Source organism: Strongylocentrotus purpuratus, unplaced genomic scaffold (assembly GCF_000002235.5).
Source record: "Strongylocentrotus purpuratus isolate Spur 01 unplaced genomic scaffold, Spur_5.0 spur5_scaffold_6, whole genome shotgun sequence".
NCBI lineage: Eukaryota > Metazoa > Echinodermata > Echinoidea > Camarodonta > Strongylocentrotidae > Strongylocentrotus > Strongylocentrotus purpuratus.
The window spans coordinates 45705046-45728863 of NW_022145612.1; the positions used below are offsets into that span (position 1 = coordinate 45705046).

Genomic DNA, 23818 nt, shown 5'->3' on the forward strand with positions numbered 1-23818 from the left:
AAAGTGTTTCTAGACCCTTTGTTTTTGATTTCATCGGGAAGTTCATTCCATAATCGGGTTCCTACACAAGTTACTGAAAATTTGCCTTGTGTTATTTTATACAGTGGTATACGTAGATGGCCCTTTTCTCTTTTCCTTGTATTGTATCTATGCTCAATTTTATCACAATAATCCGTCAAACAGTGAGGTAAATTATTATGTACTAGGTCATACATAAATGTACATAGAGACAACTCATAGAACTTGTTAATATCTAAGATTTTCAACTCGTAAAACAATGGTGCTGAACGACTCATAAAATGGCTAAATGTGATTGTCCGTATGGCCATCTTCTGTGTATACAGTATGCAATTTAAGTGAGACTTGTAAGTGCTCCCCCACACTTCAATTCCGTATGATATATGAGGTTGAATAAAGGTTTTATACAACAACACTAGGATATTTCTAGGCACAAAATGCCGTAAGCGGAAGAGGATTCCTACTTTTTGTCTGATGCATTTATTAACCATTTGTATGTGGGATTTCCAAGTCAAGTGTTTATCAATCTTTATCCCAACAAAGAGCGAAGAATCAACTTCTATTATTTCAGCTTCTGATATAGCCAGTTGCCCTTGAACATTAATCTGCCGTCTCTGGTTTCTTATTAGCATATAACTCGTCTTTTGTAAATTAATTGTCAGTTTATTAGCATTACACCAGTCTGAAACAATTTGAAGATTTGTGTTCACTTCAGTCATATCAATTTCTTTTTGCCCTTCAGGAAATGTATGGAATAAGTTTGAGTCATCCGCAAAGAGTCGAAAGTTAAAGTAACGTGTAGCAAATGGCATATCATTAATATAAAGTAGGAAAAGCGTTGGGCCTAGGACAGAGCCTTGCGGTACACCACATGTTAAAGGCAGCATGGGAGATGTTACATTTCCGTACTGTACAAATTGAAATCTTCTATAAAAATAGTCCTTAAACCACTGTAATGCTATTCCTCGTATTCCATAGTGTGAAAGTTTGCTGTATAAAATATCATGATTAATTGTATCAAATGCTTTCTTAAAGTCTACAAATATCCCAAGTGTGATTCTTCCCTCATCCATTGAATTCCTCAAAGTGTTAACTAAATTTATCATTGACAATTTTGTACTGTATTTTTTACGGAAGCCATACTGGTGCTCATATAATACATGATTTTTTTCAAGAAAGTCAAGAAGCCTATTATTTACAATTTTTTCAAAAACCTTCCCAAGAACAGGTAATACTGAAATAGGTCTATAATTTCCTGCTTCATCTTTAGGTCCTTTCTTATAAACAGGTGTCACTTTTGCTATTTTAAAGCTGTATAGAGAAATATGTATATGGGACTACACGACCATGTAGCATAAAAATCTGTCCTGATTTTTATGCTGTTACATGCCATATTTAGAATATGAAGGCATTTGAAGAGCCATGCTTTTCAGGCAACATTTTTTACCTGATGTTCTGACACACTTGCATAATAACAATGATAATGCTCACAAATTATTTTTCACCTCTTCCCAGAACTCCTTTTAAAACCAAATAACAAGGATTTAGGAGTTTTGTAGTATAAAACAATTGATGCATGTTTTCTTTCATTAATTATAAGAACTCTCATTGAGGCTGTATAAGCGCCCATCACACACAACCTAACTGCTTGGAATGAAAGATGCACACAATCTCAACTCGAGTTAGATAATGAAGTCATGCGCATGCTAAAAAAGCAGGGTACCCTTTACAAATACAGTCAACATTTTCTTTCTGTCACCTTCTTTAGAAAATGGCAGTGCACTACAGATAGAATGATTCATTTCATTATTGCTATAACAAGACAAATTATTGGAATGGTATGCCACATAATTTAAGCCAACCTTTAAAAAAAAAAAGATGAACATTTGGACAATATGACAGATCACTTACATTAAAGCCTTTGATGTGCCTAATGTTGCTACAGGAATGAGTGGTATCCAAACCCCCTTGTATGTGAAAGCAGCTTGGGGGTGTATACTAGCTGCAGGTGAGCTTCCAGTACTGCTCTGAGATGTGCTACCAGTCTCCTTTGTGGACTTGTCAGCTATTCAAAAAGAGAAATATCATAATAACAATACACACATGTATTGGTCTGCAGAAATCATCACTATAGCCACATAAACATATCCTGGCAAATTTTTAGACAAATTCATCCATCTCTTTAAATACTGCATCCCTAGCTTGCAATTCATTTTAATTCTCACAAAATCATCAGGTCTTAAGAATATGTAAGGTACCTAATAAAGTTTTGAAGTACACAATGCAATAATTATCAATCACTTTCCAGCGGGCATGAACCAGGTAAATATAACTAATTTAGAACAACAATAAGAAAAACTTGCAAGAGATGATTTTTTTTAATATTCAGATCCTGAAAAGCATTGAAACACATGTTAATTTTACTACATGTACTCGGATTTATGACTGTTTTGTGAGATGCTGTGTTGATAATAAAAAATGCTTTGTGACTTACAAGAATTACTGTTTTGTCTCTCGGTGATAGGGTTTATGAAGAGTGACTGCGTGAAGACTCCAAGGGCGTTCACTATGTTGGCAAAGATCTTGGTGGAATGAGGCTTCATATCGTAAGATTGGCAGAACATCCTGAAAATAAAAATAATGACACGGTATGGATACACAATGTTACAGAGCACTGGTAGTAGGACATCAATATTTCAATGTAGAGATTGATTTCCTTTCTGTCATGGCCTAAAAGTTGTAGAGAGGGTTTCAAGTTTTGCAAGTAGCACCTCCTGTTTTTAAGCAATTTCCACTCATATCTCTTAAATATTTTACTCTCAATTCACTAACCAAGACACATCTTTTCAGTATTTTGCATTAAACTAAGTGAATATAAAATGTTACCATTTTTTTTTTTACTTCCATTACTAATGCACTCCTAACTTGCAATTTGAATATGATTTTAATTTGAAAAGAGATTTATGCACATGAATCAGAGGATAAGAATATGTGAACGATTGATTGACTTGCCCTGCAAATCAGATAACGCATTATAAAATTAAATAACACATCTGCAAGTTAAATAACTAATCTGCAAGAGACAGTAAGAAACCATATTACATGTATTGTAATATAACAGGTTAGGAAAAGCCAAACAAGCAATATTAGACAATTTGTGCTGAAATGTAGATAAACCCTAGAATTAAATGAAAAGCTGTTTCTTGAACATGAAACAGACTTAATCTACTACTTATTCTTCTCACCTTAACAGTTTTGATTGTGAGCAGATCTTGTGTAAGACTTCTAGTGCCATGACTCTCTGCCACAGTGGTTTATCTCCTTCCATGAACTTCACCAATAGCGACAGAAAAATCTCACATTCTGTCATCTGCAGAAACAAAATAGGAAAAGGATCAGTGTTCAATGCATTAGTAATGAGATCACATTAGTAACAAGATTACTTCATAAATGCATCATTCTGTTAATAGCACATTTTTTATTGTACTTTGGCAAGGCGTTAATCTTCCTTTGCCACACTCGATCCAGGTGAGGTAAATGGGTACCTGGCAGGAATTAATTCCTAAAAATGCTGGAGTGCTTTAATGGCAGCTAGGCTAAAGCCAGGGTAATAGTTAATGCGCCTCGGAATAGAATTTCTTGAAAGACGGCGCTATAGAAATGCCTATAATTTTTATTATTATTATGTTTAGATAAGCTTTCATTATTTTCCCAAGTTACATGAACCATGATGAAATAAAAACCAAGACAAAGTAAACAAACAGAAAAGATATGCAATGGCTTTCTTATCTCAAACAATAATTTTCTTCTCTATTATCACAGTACAATAAAATAACTATTTAGGACTTTAGCATCATACCCAGTTTACTATTCCTTTATTACGAATCCCAATGCACAATATTTTTTTTTTTACTGACATAATCTCTTTGAAGTGAAGTTGTTTGGTAATGAATTCCATTTGGAAAGGCATCAGGATTTGATCATTTAATTCCAATGTGGGAAGACCTAAGAAATCTCTGAAGGCTAGGGAGTGTAGAATTTTTCACTGACATAATCTCTTTGAAATGAAGTTATTTGGTGATGAACTACCCAAATTCCTTCTTGGGGGAATGACACTGCTAGGAAATGTCAAGATATTTTGAACGTTGTTAACGTATTCCTTTTCCATTTGGATGGGCATCAGGATTTGATCATTTAATTTCAATATGGGAAGACCTAAGAAATCTCTGAAGGCTATGGAGTGTGGAATTTTTCACTGACATAATCTCTTTGAAATGAAGTTATTTGGTGATGAACTACCCAAATCCTTTCTTGGGGGAATGACACTGCAAGGAAATGTCAAGATATTTTGAACGTTGTTAACGTATTCCTTTTCCATTTAATTCCAATATGGAAAGACATAAGAAATCTCTGAAGACTAGGAGGTATGAAATCCATATGCCTTGGGCGATTTGCACAAACAAGTTTGACACAAAATGGCCTTGAAATAAATGGCAAGTTCAAGGAATGAACTATGTAGTAATAACTTTCACGCTGTATATAAGAAGGAGGGCAAGATTGGCTTTTGCTTTAGTCTATTATGTGCAACCATTGAAATGAATTTGTCTGTACATGAAACTATTCTTGAAGTCTTTAAATGCTTAGCAGTAGATGCACATTGAAAGACATTAATGCCAAATTCATGACCTTAACTAATAATGTCCATACCTTAAATAACTAATCAGAGACTAAATGGCCATCTTTACATCAAGGGATATTCTGACAAGTGCAGTGTTCATATTTTATGAAGTTCTTACATTTTCTATTTGATTCAAGTTCATGAATTCTGCTCTATAATGAAATATCAGTTCATATTAGACCTTCTGTTTCCCAAAACTCAGCAACCAAAAAAAAAAGAAGAGAAATACACAAATGAAACTATTTTTATGCTCCAAGGGAAGAGCAAAAACATGTACATTCAACTTACCAAATTTCAGGGGGGGGGGGATGAAGCAAATCAGAAACATTTTTTTTCAAACATATCAAATCAATAATAATCAACAGTATCAACAGTACTAAACCATGAACTTACGAGAAGAGAGTAGTACTTATTAATGACGACGGACACCACTCGGAGTAGCCTGAGACTCATGTGAAAGGTGGGTTTCTCTGGTGGGTTGACTGGAGCTGAGGGGGCCGACATCCCCTGACGGTGCTTCAAGCTGGGGGAGAAGAGCTTGATGAGGAGGGGGCATACTCGCTCCTTCAGGAGGAAGCTAAACTCGGTGTGCTGTTGATTTGGAAAGGGGGAGGGGATAGGAAGAAATAAGACAACTTAAATGCAATTCTATTAAAATGCTCAGTGAGTTTGTGTTGGGCATCATCGTCTTCGTCATAATCATTACTCATTATCAATCATTATCATCACTCATTATTAATCATCGTCATTCTAATCATCATCGTCATCCTAATCATCATCATCATCATCCTAATCATCTTGTCATTCTAATCATCATCTTCATCCTAATCATCATCATCATCATCATCCTAATCATCTTGTCATTCTAATCATCATCTTCATCCTAATCATCATCATCATCATCATCATCCTAATCAACTTTTCATTCTAATCATCATCTTCATCCTAATCATCATCATCGTCATTCTAATCATAATCGTCATTTTAATCATCATTGCCATCCTAATCATCATCGTCATCATCATCACTCATTATTATAATCCTTATCATTATCATCATTATCAAAATCATTAAAGAAATTATCAGCACCCGGTACTATAAAATCAATACACAGCTTCAAATGAAGACATACTGAAGGTTTTTGTTTGCCACTAATAAGCATACAGTTGTAACATTAAAAATAACGAACAAGGAGCTGAAATCAAACAATATAAATGGGCACTAACAAGTGCAATATCAATATTCACTCCAATATGAAGGGCTGCATAATGGTTGACAGCCATACCATCTAAGTGAAAAGGCTAGTCCCCTTGTATGTTTTCAATTATCCAAAATGCCTAATGGGAAGTGTATCCATTAGCACAAACACAAGGCACTCATTATAGAAAGCTGTGCAAATCGGATAATGCTATGTCCCTATGGTGACATTTAACAATTCCAATAAGCACCTGGTGATGTAGAGATACCATGAAAGATTGATCGTGATCAGGTGTATCATTCATGTTTACAGCTTGTACGTAGGATAATCTAATTCTCTAATTGGATAACAAATGAAGAGTTTCTGTAATTATGACCCCACACTATTTGATGTGACATTTCATTTGACACATGCATAATGCTGGTACAACTTTACATTGCATGCATAAAGATCTCAGGTAGAGAGCGCCGTATATTAAAGATGAATTATTCAGGATTATTCTGCTTTCAAACAAGGCTGGATTGAATATGGCAGAGTATTAGGGGCCTAGTTAATACTAGAAGGTCGAGTTTAAGTCAGGGTGAAAGAGGATTTGTGATCTTTCGCATTAATTTAAATACCTATATAAGAATCCAATATTATTATTATTATTATTATAAGAGAGGTTGCTCTTAACAAATATAACAAGAAAAAAATTACAACAATGGACCAAATTCTAATGACATTAATTTCTGTAGTCCCAAGTATCCATATCGATACCCAGATATTTTCACTGCTGATGTTTTCACTGCTTGTGATTTTCAACAGTATCCAATGAGAATTTGTTAAATTTTGGATGAAATTAAAGTCTTCAAAAACCTTGTGAGACACTGCTGTTCCTTTTACCTACACTGTATCCAATCAACCTTTCAACCCCCCCCCCCCACAACAAAAAAAAGTTCCTGAAGAATAAAATTGCATGACCATTATTCAAAACAATCTATCAGCATGTTGGCTGCAGGAGAAAAGTATTAATTTTAAAACAGGTCAAAGAATGTAGGCAATCTAATTGGTCAAATGGCACCACATTACCGTTCAGCATTTGTTCCTACCACAGTGACCCTGCAAAAATATGATGATGCACGGCTATGATGTGTGTATGCGTATCTCTGGCACTTTAACAGTAAAGACACGATGATAAGCACATAGTTTTATATGGCAGGGGCAAGGACATTGATGTGCGCATTTAACTGTTTGACTGTGCACTTAATGATGTCATTAGTGATTCATGGTTAATGATTTATGTTTGTGAGTGCATTAGTGACTATACATAGCACTCTGTTAAGTCACAATTAATGAACTTGAAAAGTCACGTTCATTATCCGAAAGTGACTTAATGAGAAGGTCGCGTTCTTGGGAGAGGTGACAAATAATTTGTGAGCATTATCATTGGTATTATGCAAGTGTGGAAGAACATCAAATGTCCCCTGAAAAGCATGGCTCTTCAAATGCCTTCATATTCTAAATATGGCAAGTAACAGCTTAAAAATAAGGCCCGATTTTTATGCCACATGTTTGTGTAGTCCCATATACATATTTCTGTGTACAGTGCTTGTTACTTTACCAAGACTGGGCCAAATTTCTCATCATTTTGTTGACTCCAGAACCTTGCAGTACACACCAATACTTCAATGCTACATAATCTACTTTTCTGATCGATTCCATACTGTTTCTGTCACATTGCAATCGCAAGATCAGAACTCAACTTTATCTTTAACCTGCGCATGCAGTGCATATTCACTTATGCCCATATTTACTTTTGTATACTAATATACTAAGAGTTTTACTATTTCTTACCCTAAGGAACACCTGCGGGAAGCTGTTGAGAACAGACTCGAGAAGCTCCAATCCAAACTTCTTGGTCATCGTGGTCATACCCTGCAACCAACACGGTGGGTCCCCATTCACTAGATTACACAGATCCTGGTGGAAGAAGATAAAACAAAACCTTTTTAGGTTAATCTTGAACAATACCCGATTTATGTTTTTTCCCTTTCATGGTTGGTGAATGTAGAAGGCCATCAAATATTTTGACTGTAAGATAAAAAAAAATATCTAGTGCCTAGATAAATATTCCATCCATGTGGTGCCTCCTAGTTTATACAAACATGTATTACAAACATTTTTTTTATATACAGGACATTTTCAATCATAATGCCTTTGTATTTGTCATATTGATACAAAGAAAATGTTCCTTGATGAATTAGAAAGCCATTGAATAATTGTCAACTTAAAAAAGAATGACTTCCTTTTCCCACAAATATTTAATATCATTAAATACATGTGAACATATGTGACTTTATGCTGTTCAATTGCAAAGTATAAGTACATTAAGATTGTTATATATTATGTGAGGTATAGTACAAACCTGGAACAGCATGTAAGCATCCTTAGCACACGGTCTTAGTGATTTGGGGGCTTCTCGGTTGCCTAAACTAATCTTGAGTTGTTCTTCATCCACTGCAACCTCTGATCCATCTGAAACAGAAGAAAAATCATGTAAATTTTGAAATAAAGAAAACTTTCTGTATTCTCCTTTCTGAAGAACGCACATTATTCCTTCACTTGAATCTTTGTCACAACATTTAAAGACAGGCTCTATCTTATAATTTGATTATCTGCCAATCTGTTTTGGTTTGTGAATCTTTGAAATGAAAGTTTTAGGTTCAATTGACTCTCTCAAAGACAGAATAAATCACTTGTTGCAAGTTGGAGATACTCTCAACTGTCCAACTCCAACGACCAACTCACCAATATGATCTGTAGGATCTCACCTGCATAGCTTCATCGTCTGCAAGAACCCTCTCAAAGACAATAGACATCCCTTGCAGTAAAACTACAGATTCTTTCCTCTCCTAACCCTTGGCCAACTGACCAGTATGGTTTCCTATGGTCTTACCTGCATTAGCTTCATCTTCTGCAAGGACCCTCTCAAAGACAATAGACGTCCCTTGCAGTAAAACTACAGATTCTTTCCACTCGTAACCCTTGACCAACTGACCAGTATGGTTCCCTATGGTCTTACCTGCATTAGCTTCATCTTCTGCAAGGACCCTCTCAAAGACAATAGATATCACTTGCTGGACAATGGCAGATGCTGTGTTACTTGTCGTGTTGTCCTTTGAGAAGTGAAGGCGAAAGCAAACCACAACAGCCTGAAGAATGGAAGGATAGGAAAGGAATTGATCATTTCATTAGGAGACTTTTTCACAAAAACACACTTTAAACAAGCAAGTAATCTTAATATCCTTGAATTTCCTCATGAACCAATTAGGTAGCAGATTGCATACTTGCATCATCATCATGTCTACTACATTGTAAATATAAATTGTCATGCGCTTTCCAGTATGCTTACATTACATTCAACAAAGAAAAAGCCCCGTCTAAAATTTTCTCCAAATATTTTTTTTGAAATTGAATTTTGCAACATCCTAACTCGCACAAAACAAAATGTATTGGTATGCAAATCAACATGTACTGCACCATTCTGTATATTTATTCCTGGGCTTACTGTTGCTTACAGGTGAGCATGATTCAAACATAACAAATTCTAATCATGATCACATACTTGATTTTCATTCATTACCTTTCTCTCCTCTTTATAAACAAAAAGTAATTTAGGTCTCACACCTACATGTATTGATGTTCTAAAACTGTGCATAACATACATGTACTCTTTTGAACTGATGCTAGATAACTAGGTACCGGTATATATGGCAGTAAACACCTCCCATTGTACATAGGCATGATGCATTTTTAATTACACCCTAATTAGGAAATTCCATGTACAACCTGTACAGTAAGTGAGGTCTGGTGGCCTCGCTATTGCTCATTCAGTTGTAACAACATGGCTGTGCAAATGAGGAAATTAAAGGAAATGCAAACAAATTTAAACAAAAAAACACAATGTGTACTTGAGAAACACAATTTTTTTTTGTGTGTAAAAAGGAACATAGAACTTGTGAGCAATAAACCGTATTTTTTGTTTGTGTATATTTGCTTTAATTATGTACAAAATACAGGCCAAAATGTATACATCTACGTAGGAACAAGTAGAAAATACTATTATATTTTAATTTCATTAGTAAAAGACTGAAAGTAAACATCCGCAACTCGTGAAGCAATGTGTCTCATTTATGTTATAGAAATTTCTGATCAGATGTATCCTGATGTGTATACAGTATATCTTGACATTTCAATACTCTTAATCTTAAGAAAAACTGTTTTGGTATTAAATAAGACTATGTTGTATGTACATGTTGTACAAGTACAGATGTGCACCATATGCTGGGTATAACATTCACAAGTAACACTCTTAATTAATTCTGATCAGCAGGCCAGTGAACATGGGACATGCATGTACCAGGGTTCGTGATTAAATACATGTATTATGCATGTAGCAAGAGCGCATACATCTCAAGCTCAAACTTGCTTTTTCATTCATAAATATTTCATAAATGTTTCATACATCTAGATCAATAGATGGGTTCTCTTTATCATGGGCATACTTTCCTAGGCCATCATCCATAAATCTGATGAATATTTATTATTAATCTAGATCAATATGTCGAGGGACGTCTTCAGCAAAGAAATAATAACTGCTAATGGCTTTGCAATTACAAGCCAAGTGCGAAAATAATTAATTTACAGTTAAATCTGTAGTACGGACCCCTGGGTTCTCTTTATCATGAGCATACTTTCCTAGGCCATCATCCATAAATCTGATGACTATTTATTATTAATCTAGATCGATATGTCAAGGGACGTCTTCAACAAAGAATTGAGATCTGCTAGTGCTAATGGCTCAGCAATTACAAGCGTAGTGCACAAATAATTAATTTACGGTTAAATCTATATAGAGCCCTGGGTTCTCTTTAAATCTCGGCATAATTTCCTAGGCCATCATCCATATATCTGATGAATATTTATTTGAAACAATTTCTGCATGTAAAGAAAGTAAAAAGCTACATATGAGAACATCATGTACATGTAGGGTCTCACAAGGCCTACATTTGATCAATCAAACAGCAAAATCTACTAAATGCTATATTGATAAATAAAATTCTTCTTTTTCAATCAGATATAAAACTGAATGTACATAGTGTGTTGAGTACCTGCCAACTGTTTGCATTCAATTCAATTCAATTCAATTCAATTTATTTATTTTTCCTCTTTCAATCGGTCATTTTTACATTAAAAGAGTAATGATTCTGTATTTGAATATCACACTATATATTTTCATTAAATTATAATAATGTTTTCTTGTACAGTAATAAGAGAGATGAATCCAGACAGAAATAATTTCACTCTTTTTTTAGATGTAAACTAGATGGAACTTCGACTGCGCGCAGTCGAAAATGTTGTCTCCGTCATAGAGCAATTTTACAAACCAAAACAGAAGAAATTTTTCAAATTCAAGTTCAATTGTAATCCATGAACAGGTTCTCAGAATATCGTGATTACAAGCAATTTCTCATATACATATATAACCCTTTGACCTTTGACCTTTGACCTTGTGACCCCCAAATCTTATCAGTTCATTGGCTCTGCAAGATACATACATGACCAAAGTTTGACAGGAATCCATCAATTGGTTCTTCAGATAACGGGATCACGAGCTTTACATACATAATAAGCCCTGTGACCTTTGACCTTTGACCTCGTGACCCCAAAATCTAATCAGTTCATTGGCTCTGCAAGATACAAACATGACCAAAGATTGGCAGGAATCCATCAATCGGTTCTTCAGATAACGCGATCACAAGAACGGGACGTACGGACGTACAGATGTACGTACGGACGGACGGACGGACGGACGGACGGGCAACCCGAAAACATAATGCCTCCGGCTACCTCGTAACAGAGGCATAATAAAATAAAAACAAAATACAATCATCAAGTCGTACAGAAAACATATTGTTTTCTATGCATGAATGTCTTTTCTTGGAAATAATAAATGACATCTACATGTAGCTCAGTTCAAATCAATTCAGCTGAAAATAACAATAATTTCTGTTATAATTATAGTGCAGAAACACAAACATGCAATGGGATGTGGCCTCAACATGTACATGTAGTTATAGGCCGGCGTATTTTAATAGCAAAGCTGGAAATGGAATGATTCCCAGTTTGACAGTCATTACCGGTATAGCAATAGTAAGCAGGCAAAACCAATTAGGCAACCTGTTTTGTCCTCTGATTGCATGATCGGAGATGGTAGTGGAATAATAGTGTGCTCTCTCTCCCCTCAATAAAGTTGTAGAACATTCAGAGTCAAGCCTTTTCCATTCCAATAGCTTTTTCTGCAGGAAACTACATGTACATGTACAGGGTGCATAGCTATGTACATGTATAGTATGTGGCAATAGATGACACAATCATACCACATATTATCCAACATAAATGCATTTATGATGGCCTTGGGGTTCAAAGGTCAGTGTTTGTTATCATTAATACATTAAAACTACATTAATCTATACACACCTGTTAGTATTATAGCATACCTGATCATTTCTAAATTTGTATTTTGTATTCTCTTAAGGATTTTTTTTACATGACTTACATGTATAATTCATCTAGCCAATCATAATATAAATAATATGCATTGATCTGTAACGAATTTCATTTCCAGTTGAATGAACTTGATTGATTTTGTTAATAACCTAGGGGAACAAATTAACTAATAAAATAAATTTTGTAAATTTCATGTTATTTTAGTGGGTGGAAAATCAATACCGGTACGCATAAAATTATTTTTAGATTTTCCTATGAATGCAAATTGGTGCACTAGGTTTTGAACACCGCTAGAATATTCTCAAGACACTAAGCAAATGAACTAAATGCAGGGCTCAACACTAACACGTGCCCAGGACAAATGGGCACCCCAAATCTAGGTCTGGACCCCCAAATTTTGATGTTTATTAACACAGAGCTCGTACATAAAGACTGTACAAACTTGAATCTGGACCCCCTTCCCAAAAAGTTAAGTCTGGAGCTAACTGTACAAAAAATTACTGCTTTTGTGTGTGATAATTGTATGGTATCCCTCTAGTTTTGAAAGATTGTCATTAAAAGATATCTATGTAAGTTATACTTGTGCAGACTCCATATAAAATGAAAGTCTGAATCAAAATTGATATCACTCCAACCAAAAAAGAAAGATAAAGCCTGCTGAGAGCTAGAAGGGCATTATATCTACAGTGTATGTGATTGTAAAAGTAGGAGTTAATACCCTTTAATGCTCTAAGCAGATGATAAATATATCATATAATATACTATATATTATATGATATATATTATATCCATATACCTTATACAATATGTAATATTCATGAATATATTCAATTTTACCAAGCACTCACTGTATGACTTAATATTCTGTCTGTCATACCGGACGAGGGTAACATATAATTAGCATTTTCATATTGTTTACATTTTATACACTCAGTATATGTGAATCGCCTTACACGACAAGTGAAATTGGCAATACCAGTAAGAACACCGTAATAAACATCCCACGCCTATCGGGCAAATATTCTGGACTGAAATTGATACTGATAGCAGATCCTCATTCATATTTAATAAAAATGAGCTCAACTATCGTTGTTTGCGTCGCCAGGAAGGGCTCTAAGACGATGATGATGATCACCTTCTCGCGCCTGCCCGAGGATATAATGAGGTCTGATTGCAAAGTTGGTTCAGTGCGTGCTTCCTAATCTCTACATAATCATTACCTTGGGATGCAAGGTATCATAAACAACATGGTAAAAGAATACATATAGAGCAGTCAGTTTCTATTACCCACTACTTGAAAGGACAGACTGGAGTACAGGGTATTCAAGATCTCTGTAAAAAAAATGCCTTTCAAATGAAGTCACATAGACTGTAGGGCGTTCTGAAAATTTACCATCCTGATTTGCTAGCCGATGCATATTTCAGGAGGAAACTTAGTGCTGTTCTGGGCCCCGTTTCATGAGACTTGTTATCAAGTAAACAAGTAACAATTACTGTTATAAGCTACTGAAATAATGGCATTTGATTGGCTGAGAGCAAATTCATCACAGAAATCGAGCATTTGTTATTGATAACAGGTTTTATGAAACAGAGCCTTTAACTGACCACCGCAGCATGTACAATTAAAGGCAAAGAGTCACAGAATAATAAAGATAACTACTTAAGTGGACATGACTCGTAAATCTGTGTGATGTGGGATATCTTCTTACCTTTGCCAGAGATGGACCTCTGACGATGGTGTTGGTGGTGAGGATAACCAAGGTTGTCTGCAGTACCTTCAGGTCCTCCATCCCGCACTCCATCAAACCCCATAGCATGCTGATCACATTGCCCGCAGCTTGCTGTCAAGGGGAGATGGTGCACATAATAACAAATATATCATTAGGATTGAGAATAAAATTGAAAATAAACATTGAACATGTTGAGTTTGAGAAAAATGTCATAATGAATAAGTCATCATGAAATGGGTGCAATTTAAACTCTGAAAGTGTAAACAATTCCACATTATAAGCAGGAATATGATCTTATGATGGAAAAAGATGGAAATCAACGCAGAATCATGCTAAATTATTTATCTAGACTACAAATTCTACTGGGAATTATGATTGATTGAATCGAATCGGTCTCAACTTCAACATCGGGTTTCATATCAATCACAACCCTCTCCAAAAAATTGTTGCCTTTTTTAATATGAAAGACTAAATGACAATAGTTTTTTCCTTCTATTTTCCTCAGTATTTCCCAGGTTATGTGCATTAACTTACATACTTTCACACACACACATGCTCATACCTTTCTGGCTCCAAACGAACAAGAAATCTAAAATCAGAAAATCTTTCATTCTAAAAACGCCTACAGCTAGAGCAGAAGTGTATTGCAATTTAAGCATATGCTATTTAAAGACTTCTAACACCAAAGGACTAGCCTCAAATCTGATTACCCAGTCGCAATCAGAGGTTTGCTGGTAGTATTACCATTACAATCATGTTACAGTCCTTTACTAATGAAGGATATGGCCACAGGGGGCAATAATAGCTCACACACTCTCTCTCTCCCCCCCCCCCCCACCCCCACCCCCATGATTGCAGTGTTGAGATCAAGAATTTCAATGTACTGTACATTAGTAAGGGTATGTGTCTGCCATTTGCACATATCCCGAAGGTATATTTCAATTTGCCAAGTACTGTACAAGATCTACATGGAGATGATACATGTAAATCCTGTAACTTCAGTAACTTGAAATTGCAAAATTGCACTTTAAAGGTAAAGACCAGTTTTGGAAATGCCCCCCCCCCTCTCAAACAAATGAAATGGAAGCTCTTATTTCCAATCATGTGAAAGAATATGTTTTGACTTATACGTGATGATACAAAATTTTGCAGGAAACCGCCTACTAATTGATATATTTGGGAAATTATTATATCTATTTGGACCTAATAGGTCGCGTAGTCCCATATACATGTACATCTTTCTGTGTACAGTGCTTGTAACTTCATCAAGACTGGGCCAAATTTCTTATCATTTTGATGATTCCAGAACCTTGCAGTACACAAATTTTCACACCTTATGCTAATGACAAGACGGGAAATGATTTAATTTTTAATTTCAATCAACTTACATAATTTGATCACCATGAGAAGGAGTTTAACATGGTTTGCCAAAGTCTGGTTGACATCTTCAATAAGCTAGACTGTACCAGCAGCTTATATTCAATTGAGGTGCCATATTCCAAGCCAAAAACAACAAACAACAAAGCCTGATACAACACAAACAATTAATAATATAATGAAATCAACATTAGTTGACACAAGCCACAATGTAAACATTCCATTCCCACAGAACATTTTCAATAATAGTAACAATCTCATAAAAGATCAATACTCACAGCTGATAAGGCCTCGTGTGTGATAAGACGTTGCACTGAGCCGAGACAGAGCTGAACAATCCTCAGATTCTTGGTGTCACATCCCAGTAAGAACGGCTGCAAGATTTCCCCACTGTTCATGACCAGAGCTATTGTAGTTGAGGTATAAATAAATAAATAATATTCTTGATTGATAACAGAAACCTGCTCTTAAATATATAGCTTTTAAGTGTCATATTCAATTATATTTGACATTGTTTTGAATTGCACTTGACAATTAATTCACACTAGGATCAATGTACAAGCACCCAAAACTGTTATATGTTTGGATTATTATAAAGCAAACCTTCAATGTCAACAACTGGATAAAAGATCAACAGTGTCATTGTGTCATAGTTTACAATATCATACATGTAAATTTAAGCAAACTTAAATGATATGTTCATCTCTTGTACATGTACATTTTACTATTTTCAGTAAAATCAAATGATACGGTATGCATCTACATTTGCTTGGTATACATTTTACTATTTTCAATTAAATCAAATGATATACAGATATACAAGTACACATTTCAGTAAAATCAAATATGATACCCAGAGCTGAATGAAATGCATTTCATGTACATGTAGTTCCTCAGAATCCTCAATTTCAATATGGGAAAAAGACATTTTAAGTTCATGTATGTCACTGGTACCTTGGGTCAAAGTACCAAAGTACTTTGTCCTGCCAAATTTGCTTTTGGGCAAGTACATAAATGATATGTTTTGCTTTGTTAACATGATATTACATGTATAAGATCCAGACCAGTAAAAAAAATACACGGGGGCTTAGGGCGAATTTGCCCCCGAAATGCCCAAAAGAGCCCCCGAAAATCAGAAAAGAGCCCCCGTAAATTTGCATAGAGTTCAATGCAATACAAATTTTAGAGTGTTATTTTTATGCAGGCAAGCTTGAAAAGTAGCCCCCGAAAAATTAATATTAATTTTTTCCCTGATCCAGACCGACACCAGGTGTGGTGCTTAAAGATTGCAGCCATTGAGGAAGCACTTAAACAGACCCCCACCTGAAATAAGCACACTTATTCATGTTCATACAACATGTATGACAGCAAGAAAGTCACGAGCATAAAAACATTCGTTCATAATCTTAGCCCAGTCTATTGAGTCCATAACCCCATTGGTCGCAGGATAGAGTTTCATGCTCACAGAAGACAGGGTACCTCAGAGTACAACGGAGGGGATTGAATTACTTCTCGCATTATTCATGTCATGTCCGCAATCGGCACATCAACGACCACCATCCATGTAATATGATGGAGATCACAGGTAGGGGAGTTCCAATACTGCAGCTCCAACTCATCAAATTTGTTGTTTATGCTTGCCCAAAGTTTCTGCTTTTACATTATCTTTACCTAAATTGCTTTCTCGTTCTGCAAAGCACCCTTTTGATTTATCTGTTCATCAAGATACATTGGTTTCTATCATTGCTTTGTATAAAATCAATATTATCTTCTCTGCTCTGAACTCTTTAAAGTAAAACAGAAAAATAAACATGAAGCTGAAATACAAATATGAATAAGAAATACTAAAAGCATTACACTGTACATGAATGTTACTACTACTACTACTACTACTACTACTACTACTTTTACTACTACTTCTACTACAGAATGTACTACTACTACTACTACTAAAAATAACAACAATAACAATGACAATAATAAAATTCATAAATGATAATATCAATATTAAATATAATAATAACAATAATATTTAATACAAAACAATAACAACAGCAACAATGATAATTATAATCATACAGCAACAGCAAAAATAATGATAATGATAACTATTTTTGTTTATTTATCTTGTTCTACCATGGTTTCTGTTTGTGTATATATTGTGTGCATGGATTAAATTTAAGCATCAAGAGTTTTATCAACTGACCACAACCCATATTTTTTTCAAATCAATAAAACTATAAATTCATCAGGAATAAGCCCCCAAACGTCGTAGAAATAATGTTTATGCTTCATTTAACCAAATCATAAGCAACTTCTTTACACCACTTTTAAAGCCTATGATAAAATAAATGAAACATTCAGAGTAAAGGCTTGTTCAGATATATCAGATTATAGAGGTACTGTGGTATATGTAAATATGCTTTCAAACGATACATTGATGGCATACCAAGCCCCATTGCTTTGAAAATAATACATGCAAAATCCAGTTATGCTAGATTTTGGTAAACTTGCGAAAAATCATCATATGAATATATCATTTGAAGACGTACATGTACATGTATTACTTCCTCTTTATGGTAAATAAATATGGCACATACATACATGTGTAGATAATAACAGATGACATATCCCATTGTTTGGATGATTTTTTTTTGGGGGGGAGGGGGGGTGGGGCACACTTTACCATTGTTCACAATATACCTGTACTAAAAAAAAACCATAGTATTTTGACAAGAATGTGCCAAATGTGGGAAAGCGGGGTATTTCAAATATTTCTCTGTTTGTGTTATCCCTCAGTAACTCCAAAGTTGCTCTCAAAACCCTCCTCTTTCTTAACATTTCCCTTAAATCATAATAAAAGAAACATCCCCTAATATAAGATTGGTCATATACATGTAGTTTAAGATAAAATATGAATTATATTTATGCTTTAGTTTCAGAAAACTTTTCAGGATCATTCTGAAAAATGAAGAGCACCTTGAGCATAATATCATGGCAGAAACCTGTCCTATGGAAAACTAAATGTCCTTGTCAAATCATTATTATCAAAAAGAAATTGATGGTGATGGTGATGGTAGTTATTTAACCTGACTGCTAAGAAAGCATAAATGCTTGTAAGTAAGCAACCAGATGGCCGACGGCTCTAGGTCGTCTCCGAGGGACCTGGTAATGAGGATTAATGCCTTACTAAAGGGCACTAGCTCATCGACTTGGTTTCGAACCCGGGTCACCGGATTACGAGACCACTGCTCTACTACCAATACAGAACCAGAGTCCTGTTTCGTAAAACTTGTTATCAATAACAAGTGCCACAGAACTTTGACAAATATGCCAATAGCCAATCAAATGTAAGGATTTCAGTAGCTTATAACAATTATTGTATCTTTATATTGATAACAAGTTTTATTAAAAAGGGTCCAGAAATTAATAACAATGTAACAACGCCCTTCAAACTCTTTGCAAACTAACACATGTTTGGCTGCATGATTCACTGTCATCAAATTTGTTGAATTTTTTCATCAACAATTTAAAAAAAGGAAGAAAGGAAAAAAAGGAAATATCTAAAAACTGCTTCAATTCACAAGTTTATAATGAACTTTTCAACAAATGTTTTCTTTACTTTAGTTTAAAGGAGCAAGGAGAGGTTAGAGGAAGGAGCAACAATGAGTTGGCTCATGATGGAACTGTAGAAAATATAAATCAGTAGAGTAATTTTTGTAAAACTTACCAGGAATGACATCTTTACTTCTGGCAACTATTGTCCTGATCTTCAAGATGTCTGCCTCTGCAGCCTAATTTAAAGTTTGAAGTAAGAAAATAAGAAAAGAAAAACAGTGTAAAAAAATAATACAGTGTACAGAATTGTCTGCATATAATAACTGGGTTAGAAAACAAGTGAGTAAATACACAATATCAAAAATATACTTGAACATAGATACAGACAATTAAAGATGCTATCAATCTCCATCTTTGTTATATTCCACACATAGTACAGTGTATGTACGTTTGCATATATCATCATGTAATTAATTGCAATGTTCATCAATTATCAAGATGACTTTGTGTTCCTTTTATTGACATAAATTTGTTTTTTCAAATCAAAGAATTACACATATCCAAACACTCTTTGCTAAGTCAATGTCTAACTCTAGACTTATAGCAAGAAGCCATTTACTTTTTCCCAAGTTTAACATCTAATCATGAAACTCTAAAATTATTTTATTCTACAAAATTATTATTACCAACTAGATCTATACATCCCTATTATACATTTGCAAATCATTGCATTTGCAGACAAAGATGTATGATGTTTAACAAAGCTCTTGCTCACTTTATTATTCAGGTTGTCAGCTGGGCAACATAACTTTTGGTAATCATTAACATGTATTACGAACTGCTCAAAATTGACATTGAGCAAGAAAAAAACTAGTGAATTTTATAGTTGCCTCTCAGGCAACAGAGACAGGATTTTAAGGTTGCCTGGCAGGATTTTAGATGCTGAATAGCGTCTGGACAACAGCTGATTTTGAGCCCTGTATCAACATACAAAATAAAATAGAAAGTACACAGAGTGCAAATTCTGATATTGACTTTAATGTACCTCTTTGACAGGTGGATATTTCCTCTTAGTTTCATTGAAGAGTGCTCTCAGATCAGTCTGCAAGTTATCCACCAGCCTCTTTGCAATAGCTGAATCAGATGTCATTTTGACTGCTCTTCACATGTACCTGGTCCGATCGCTTCAGATTCTTTCTATGCTGATGTATAATCCTGTCGATAGCAAATACAAATTGAAAAATTAGAGACACTACATGTACATGTGCATGTCTACTTTTGGATTAAATGTCAGAGCATTAGTATTATCATTGCATTCACAAAATGAAGGAATTATTTATGTCCTTTACTGGTGAATGGGTAAAACGGTTATTTTTTACAAGCATTTGGGGCCAAGGGCTTTGATCATGTAATGGAAGGGAACAGTTGCCCCACCCCTCAATTTGAAATTAAATGTTTACTATGGGGTATTTGATTGATGCATGGGAGTGAATTTTTCATATTCTGCAAATCAAAAGGACATAATTAATTACTTTACAAATCTGGCACTCACGCAACATAGCAATTAGCTGTAGATCATGGCACTCTGAGTCTGACAACTAATAATAAATACGACATGGCAATGGCATCCTTCTACTTTTAACAAATTTGGCGCCAATTCACTTTTACACTGGGCACCAAGAAATGTGATTCTGTTCAATAAAATAAAAAGGAATTACCTAGGTCTATTTTTAAAAATCATGATTTTATAATTAGAACTAGAGTAAAGGAGCCAGTAATCGGCCAGCTCCAGTTTTCGGCCGATTGGTTGGATGCAAGGTAAAATCACTCTAAAATACATCCCATAATAGCATAACACATATCCCACACATACCATACCATGCCAGTGTCACTGAAGAACCACATTTGCAATGGAAAATATATCCTAAAATATCACATTTTAGCGATGTAATCGGCGGTCCCGCTACCCGAATCTGAAAAATCGAGTATCTTACGCGTGTCTGTAAGAAATATGGGTACCATAAAATGAGCTTTATTTCAAGTATTTTTCAGATTTAGAGCCCGATTTTGTGCTAGTCGCAAGCTCAAAAGTATCTCATCGCATGTATTAAATCAATGCAGCCGCACACCGCAACGCACACACGATATCTCTGTCTAATTCAGATTCCAATATCCGATCACCACAGTACTAGTTTTCGGCGTGGGATATCTGCTCCGCCCGCTAGTGCTATAGATCAGCGCGGAAACGCACGGCGCGTGCGCCCGCTTCCTATTGACTTTGTACATGCGGCCGAAAACTGGTACGCTACGCCGAAAACTGACTCCGAAACAGTGAAAATTGAAATGAATATTGTCATGGCAATTCGTGATTTTTTTCTGGGATTCTTGTTTTGTTTAAATAATAATAATATTTGCTTCATGATTTGAACAAAAAATGATAATAAATAGGAAGTAAAGGGTCCTAAAAATAGGATTTTGTCTTAAGTGGCTGAAAACGGGCTCCTTTACTCTATAGATTATATTGGGGACAAATTGATAATTCCTTTGCTTTATTAAACTAGATCTAGATCTACAAGTTTATTATCAAGGGAATCACAGTTTTATTTTTAATTGTCTTAGGTGCCTCTTTAAAGACAATATTCTTTAATTCTATGTAAAAACATGATTTCTTCAATTCTTAAACTAAGTAGTCTAGATCTCGTCCATAAGTGCCAATTCAGCTCAACAGACTCCCACTGTCCAGTAGCCTAGCACCCCGACAGTTCAGCGCTGACAAGCGCGAGGCTTCGTTACGTTCCTTCATTCAATTTCAATGCATCAAGTGTGAGCCAGCTGCCTCCAGTACAGTACAGTGCACACGTAATCTTCTCGTTGACCTGTTCGAGTCCGTCAGCAACTCGACTGCATTTAGATTACACATTACGACAATTTCAAACAAAATAATACATACTTGGTGAAGGCGGGAACTGCTACAATTGAGGTACTTGCTATAATTCACGTCTTCAGCTCCTGCTATAACGCTAAACGTCCACTATTCATTTGAGGTTGATTTTCAGTCTTCGTGGAGGCAGCCATACTGTTTTCGTTCCCACAATGTCGCATAATCATTTGTAGTCTCAAATTTAGACTCTGACACGGGTTATGTCAGGCGGGCAGAAATCATCAGAAAGTTTGTGAAATATATTATTTAGTTGCATACTTTCCATCAGACAGAACAAACAATAATGTTGTAGTTGCTCGTTACCCCTCCCTTTAGCATGGATATACCAGGGATTTCCAACTCCCTGGATATATACATGTACCATTGTCCGTCGATATGCTATCAGGACTGCAAAACAAGACTAGCGTTGAGTCCTCATTGAAGGGCCGTGTGATCCGATATCGACCCTCAGCTGGGTCACGTCTGTGGTAAAGAGTTCGGGGGTGTGTCCTGTTAAGAGTTGACGCCCACTAAGCGACTTTGTTGAATAGTCAATTAAATTTCGGTTTTATTGTTTTTAAAAACGGACAAGGCAAAAGTCCGGAGAATTTTATCGTCATATTTGCAGTAAAATACAAGAAAACATGAAATAAGGTTATACAAATTAATAATGTACATTGACATATTGTAGTTCAATAATAACTATAAAACGAAGAAAGTGACTTCATGTGTTAAAAGGATATCGCCAAACAGCAATTATATCATATTCAATTGAATATATTTTACAAGAGAAATTGTACAGTGTATACCAGTATAACAAAATTAAAAATAAAATGTTTAAGGACAGTGAAATAAGTCCATTTATAACAATTTAAAGCCCCTCTAAAGTGTTGGGAGCCCCATAAATTTCACTGAAATTGTATCATAATGTGAAAGAAAATGTCATTTAAGACACATTTCTGCAAGGATTTTCAAAACAAATGTGTTTGAAGTCGAATTTGATGAAAGAATACTGAATTTAGGTTTTCTGCGTACAATAGAAAACCCAAATTATGTATTTATTTTAATTTTTATTTTTGGGGGGGAGGATCTTTTCAGAAGTGTGTCTTAAAATAATGACATCTGCTTTCACATTATGATACAATTTTAGTGAAATTTCGCAATCAAATTTTTGGTGAATTTGGGGATCCCAACACTTTAGAGGGGCTTTAAACAAAATAGATGGTAAGGGTAGTGATATAGTAGTAGTGTCGTTGCTGGTGCTAGTCAGGCGCGTATGCAGGATTTTTTCAAGGGGGGGGGGGGGTTTAACATTTATAAATCGTGCCGAAAATTTCGCAACGACTCAGCCAGCCGCCAGCCGCTGAATAAGCGAGGGGGGGGGGGGGGGGGTAAGAGGTCACTTTTTTTTGGGGGGGGGGTCTCGAAATTTGAATTTGACATTTGGCTCCGTTGGGGTGGGGGGGTAAGGTCACTTTTTTAGGTCAGCTATGGGAATAGGGGGGGTTAGGGGTGATGGGGGGGGTTTACACACGTAAAAATACCAAAGGGCGGTTTAACCCCCCCCCCACCCCCCCCCCCCCCCCTGTGTACGCGCCTGGTGCTAGTTGTACATACGTATAGTGGTGGTGGTGATATAGTGCACATGTTGTAATGGTAAACAAGAGTAAAAAGAATAAGTCAATAGAGCAGTACTAGTCAAGAGGACAGTATTATACCCTTCAATAAAAGGGAGATACATCGAATCCTGACAATTGCAGGCCACTTTCACTTCCCTTTTTAAGTAG

At 35.4% G+C, this 23818-nt stretch overlaps 1 protein-coding gene across 7 annotated transcripts in view; it reads right to left on the bottom strand.

Moving 5' to 3' along the window:
* LOC587512 (protein MON2 homolog) overlaps positions 1-22198 on the bottom strand; it is a 69499-nt gene extending 47301 nt beyond the window's left edge. For all 7 annotated transcript variants that reach the window (XM_030973612.1, XM_030973616.1, XM_030973614.1 and 4 more), the window contains exons 1-12: positions 22062-22198; positions 20157-20326; positions 19284-19347; positions 15832-15959; positions 14156-14287; positions 8959-9088; positions 8302-8411; positions 7731-7856; positions 5090-5287; positions 3264-3388; positions 2513-2643; positions 1930-2083 (exon numbers count right to left, since the gene is read on the bottom strand). In XM_030973612.1, the coding sequence (XP_030829472.1) occupies positions 1930-2083; positions 2513-2643; positions 3264-3388; positions 5090-5287; positions 7731-7856; positions 8302-8411; positions 8959-9088; positions 14156-14287; positions 15832-15959; positions 19284-19347; positions 20157-20261 (1403 nt within the window). In that variant the 5' untranslated portion in view covers positions 20262-20326; positions 22062-22198. The remainder of the gene's footprint in view (positions 1-1929; positions 2084-2512; positions 2644-3263; positions 3389-5089; positions 5288-7730; positions 7857-8301; positions 8412-8958; positions 9089-14155; positions 14288-15831; positions 15960-19283; positions 19348-20156; positions 20327-22061) is intronic.
* Between the last annotated feature and the right edge of the window lie 1620 nt (positions 22199-23818).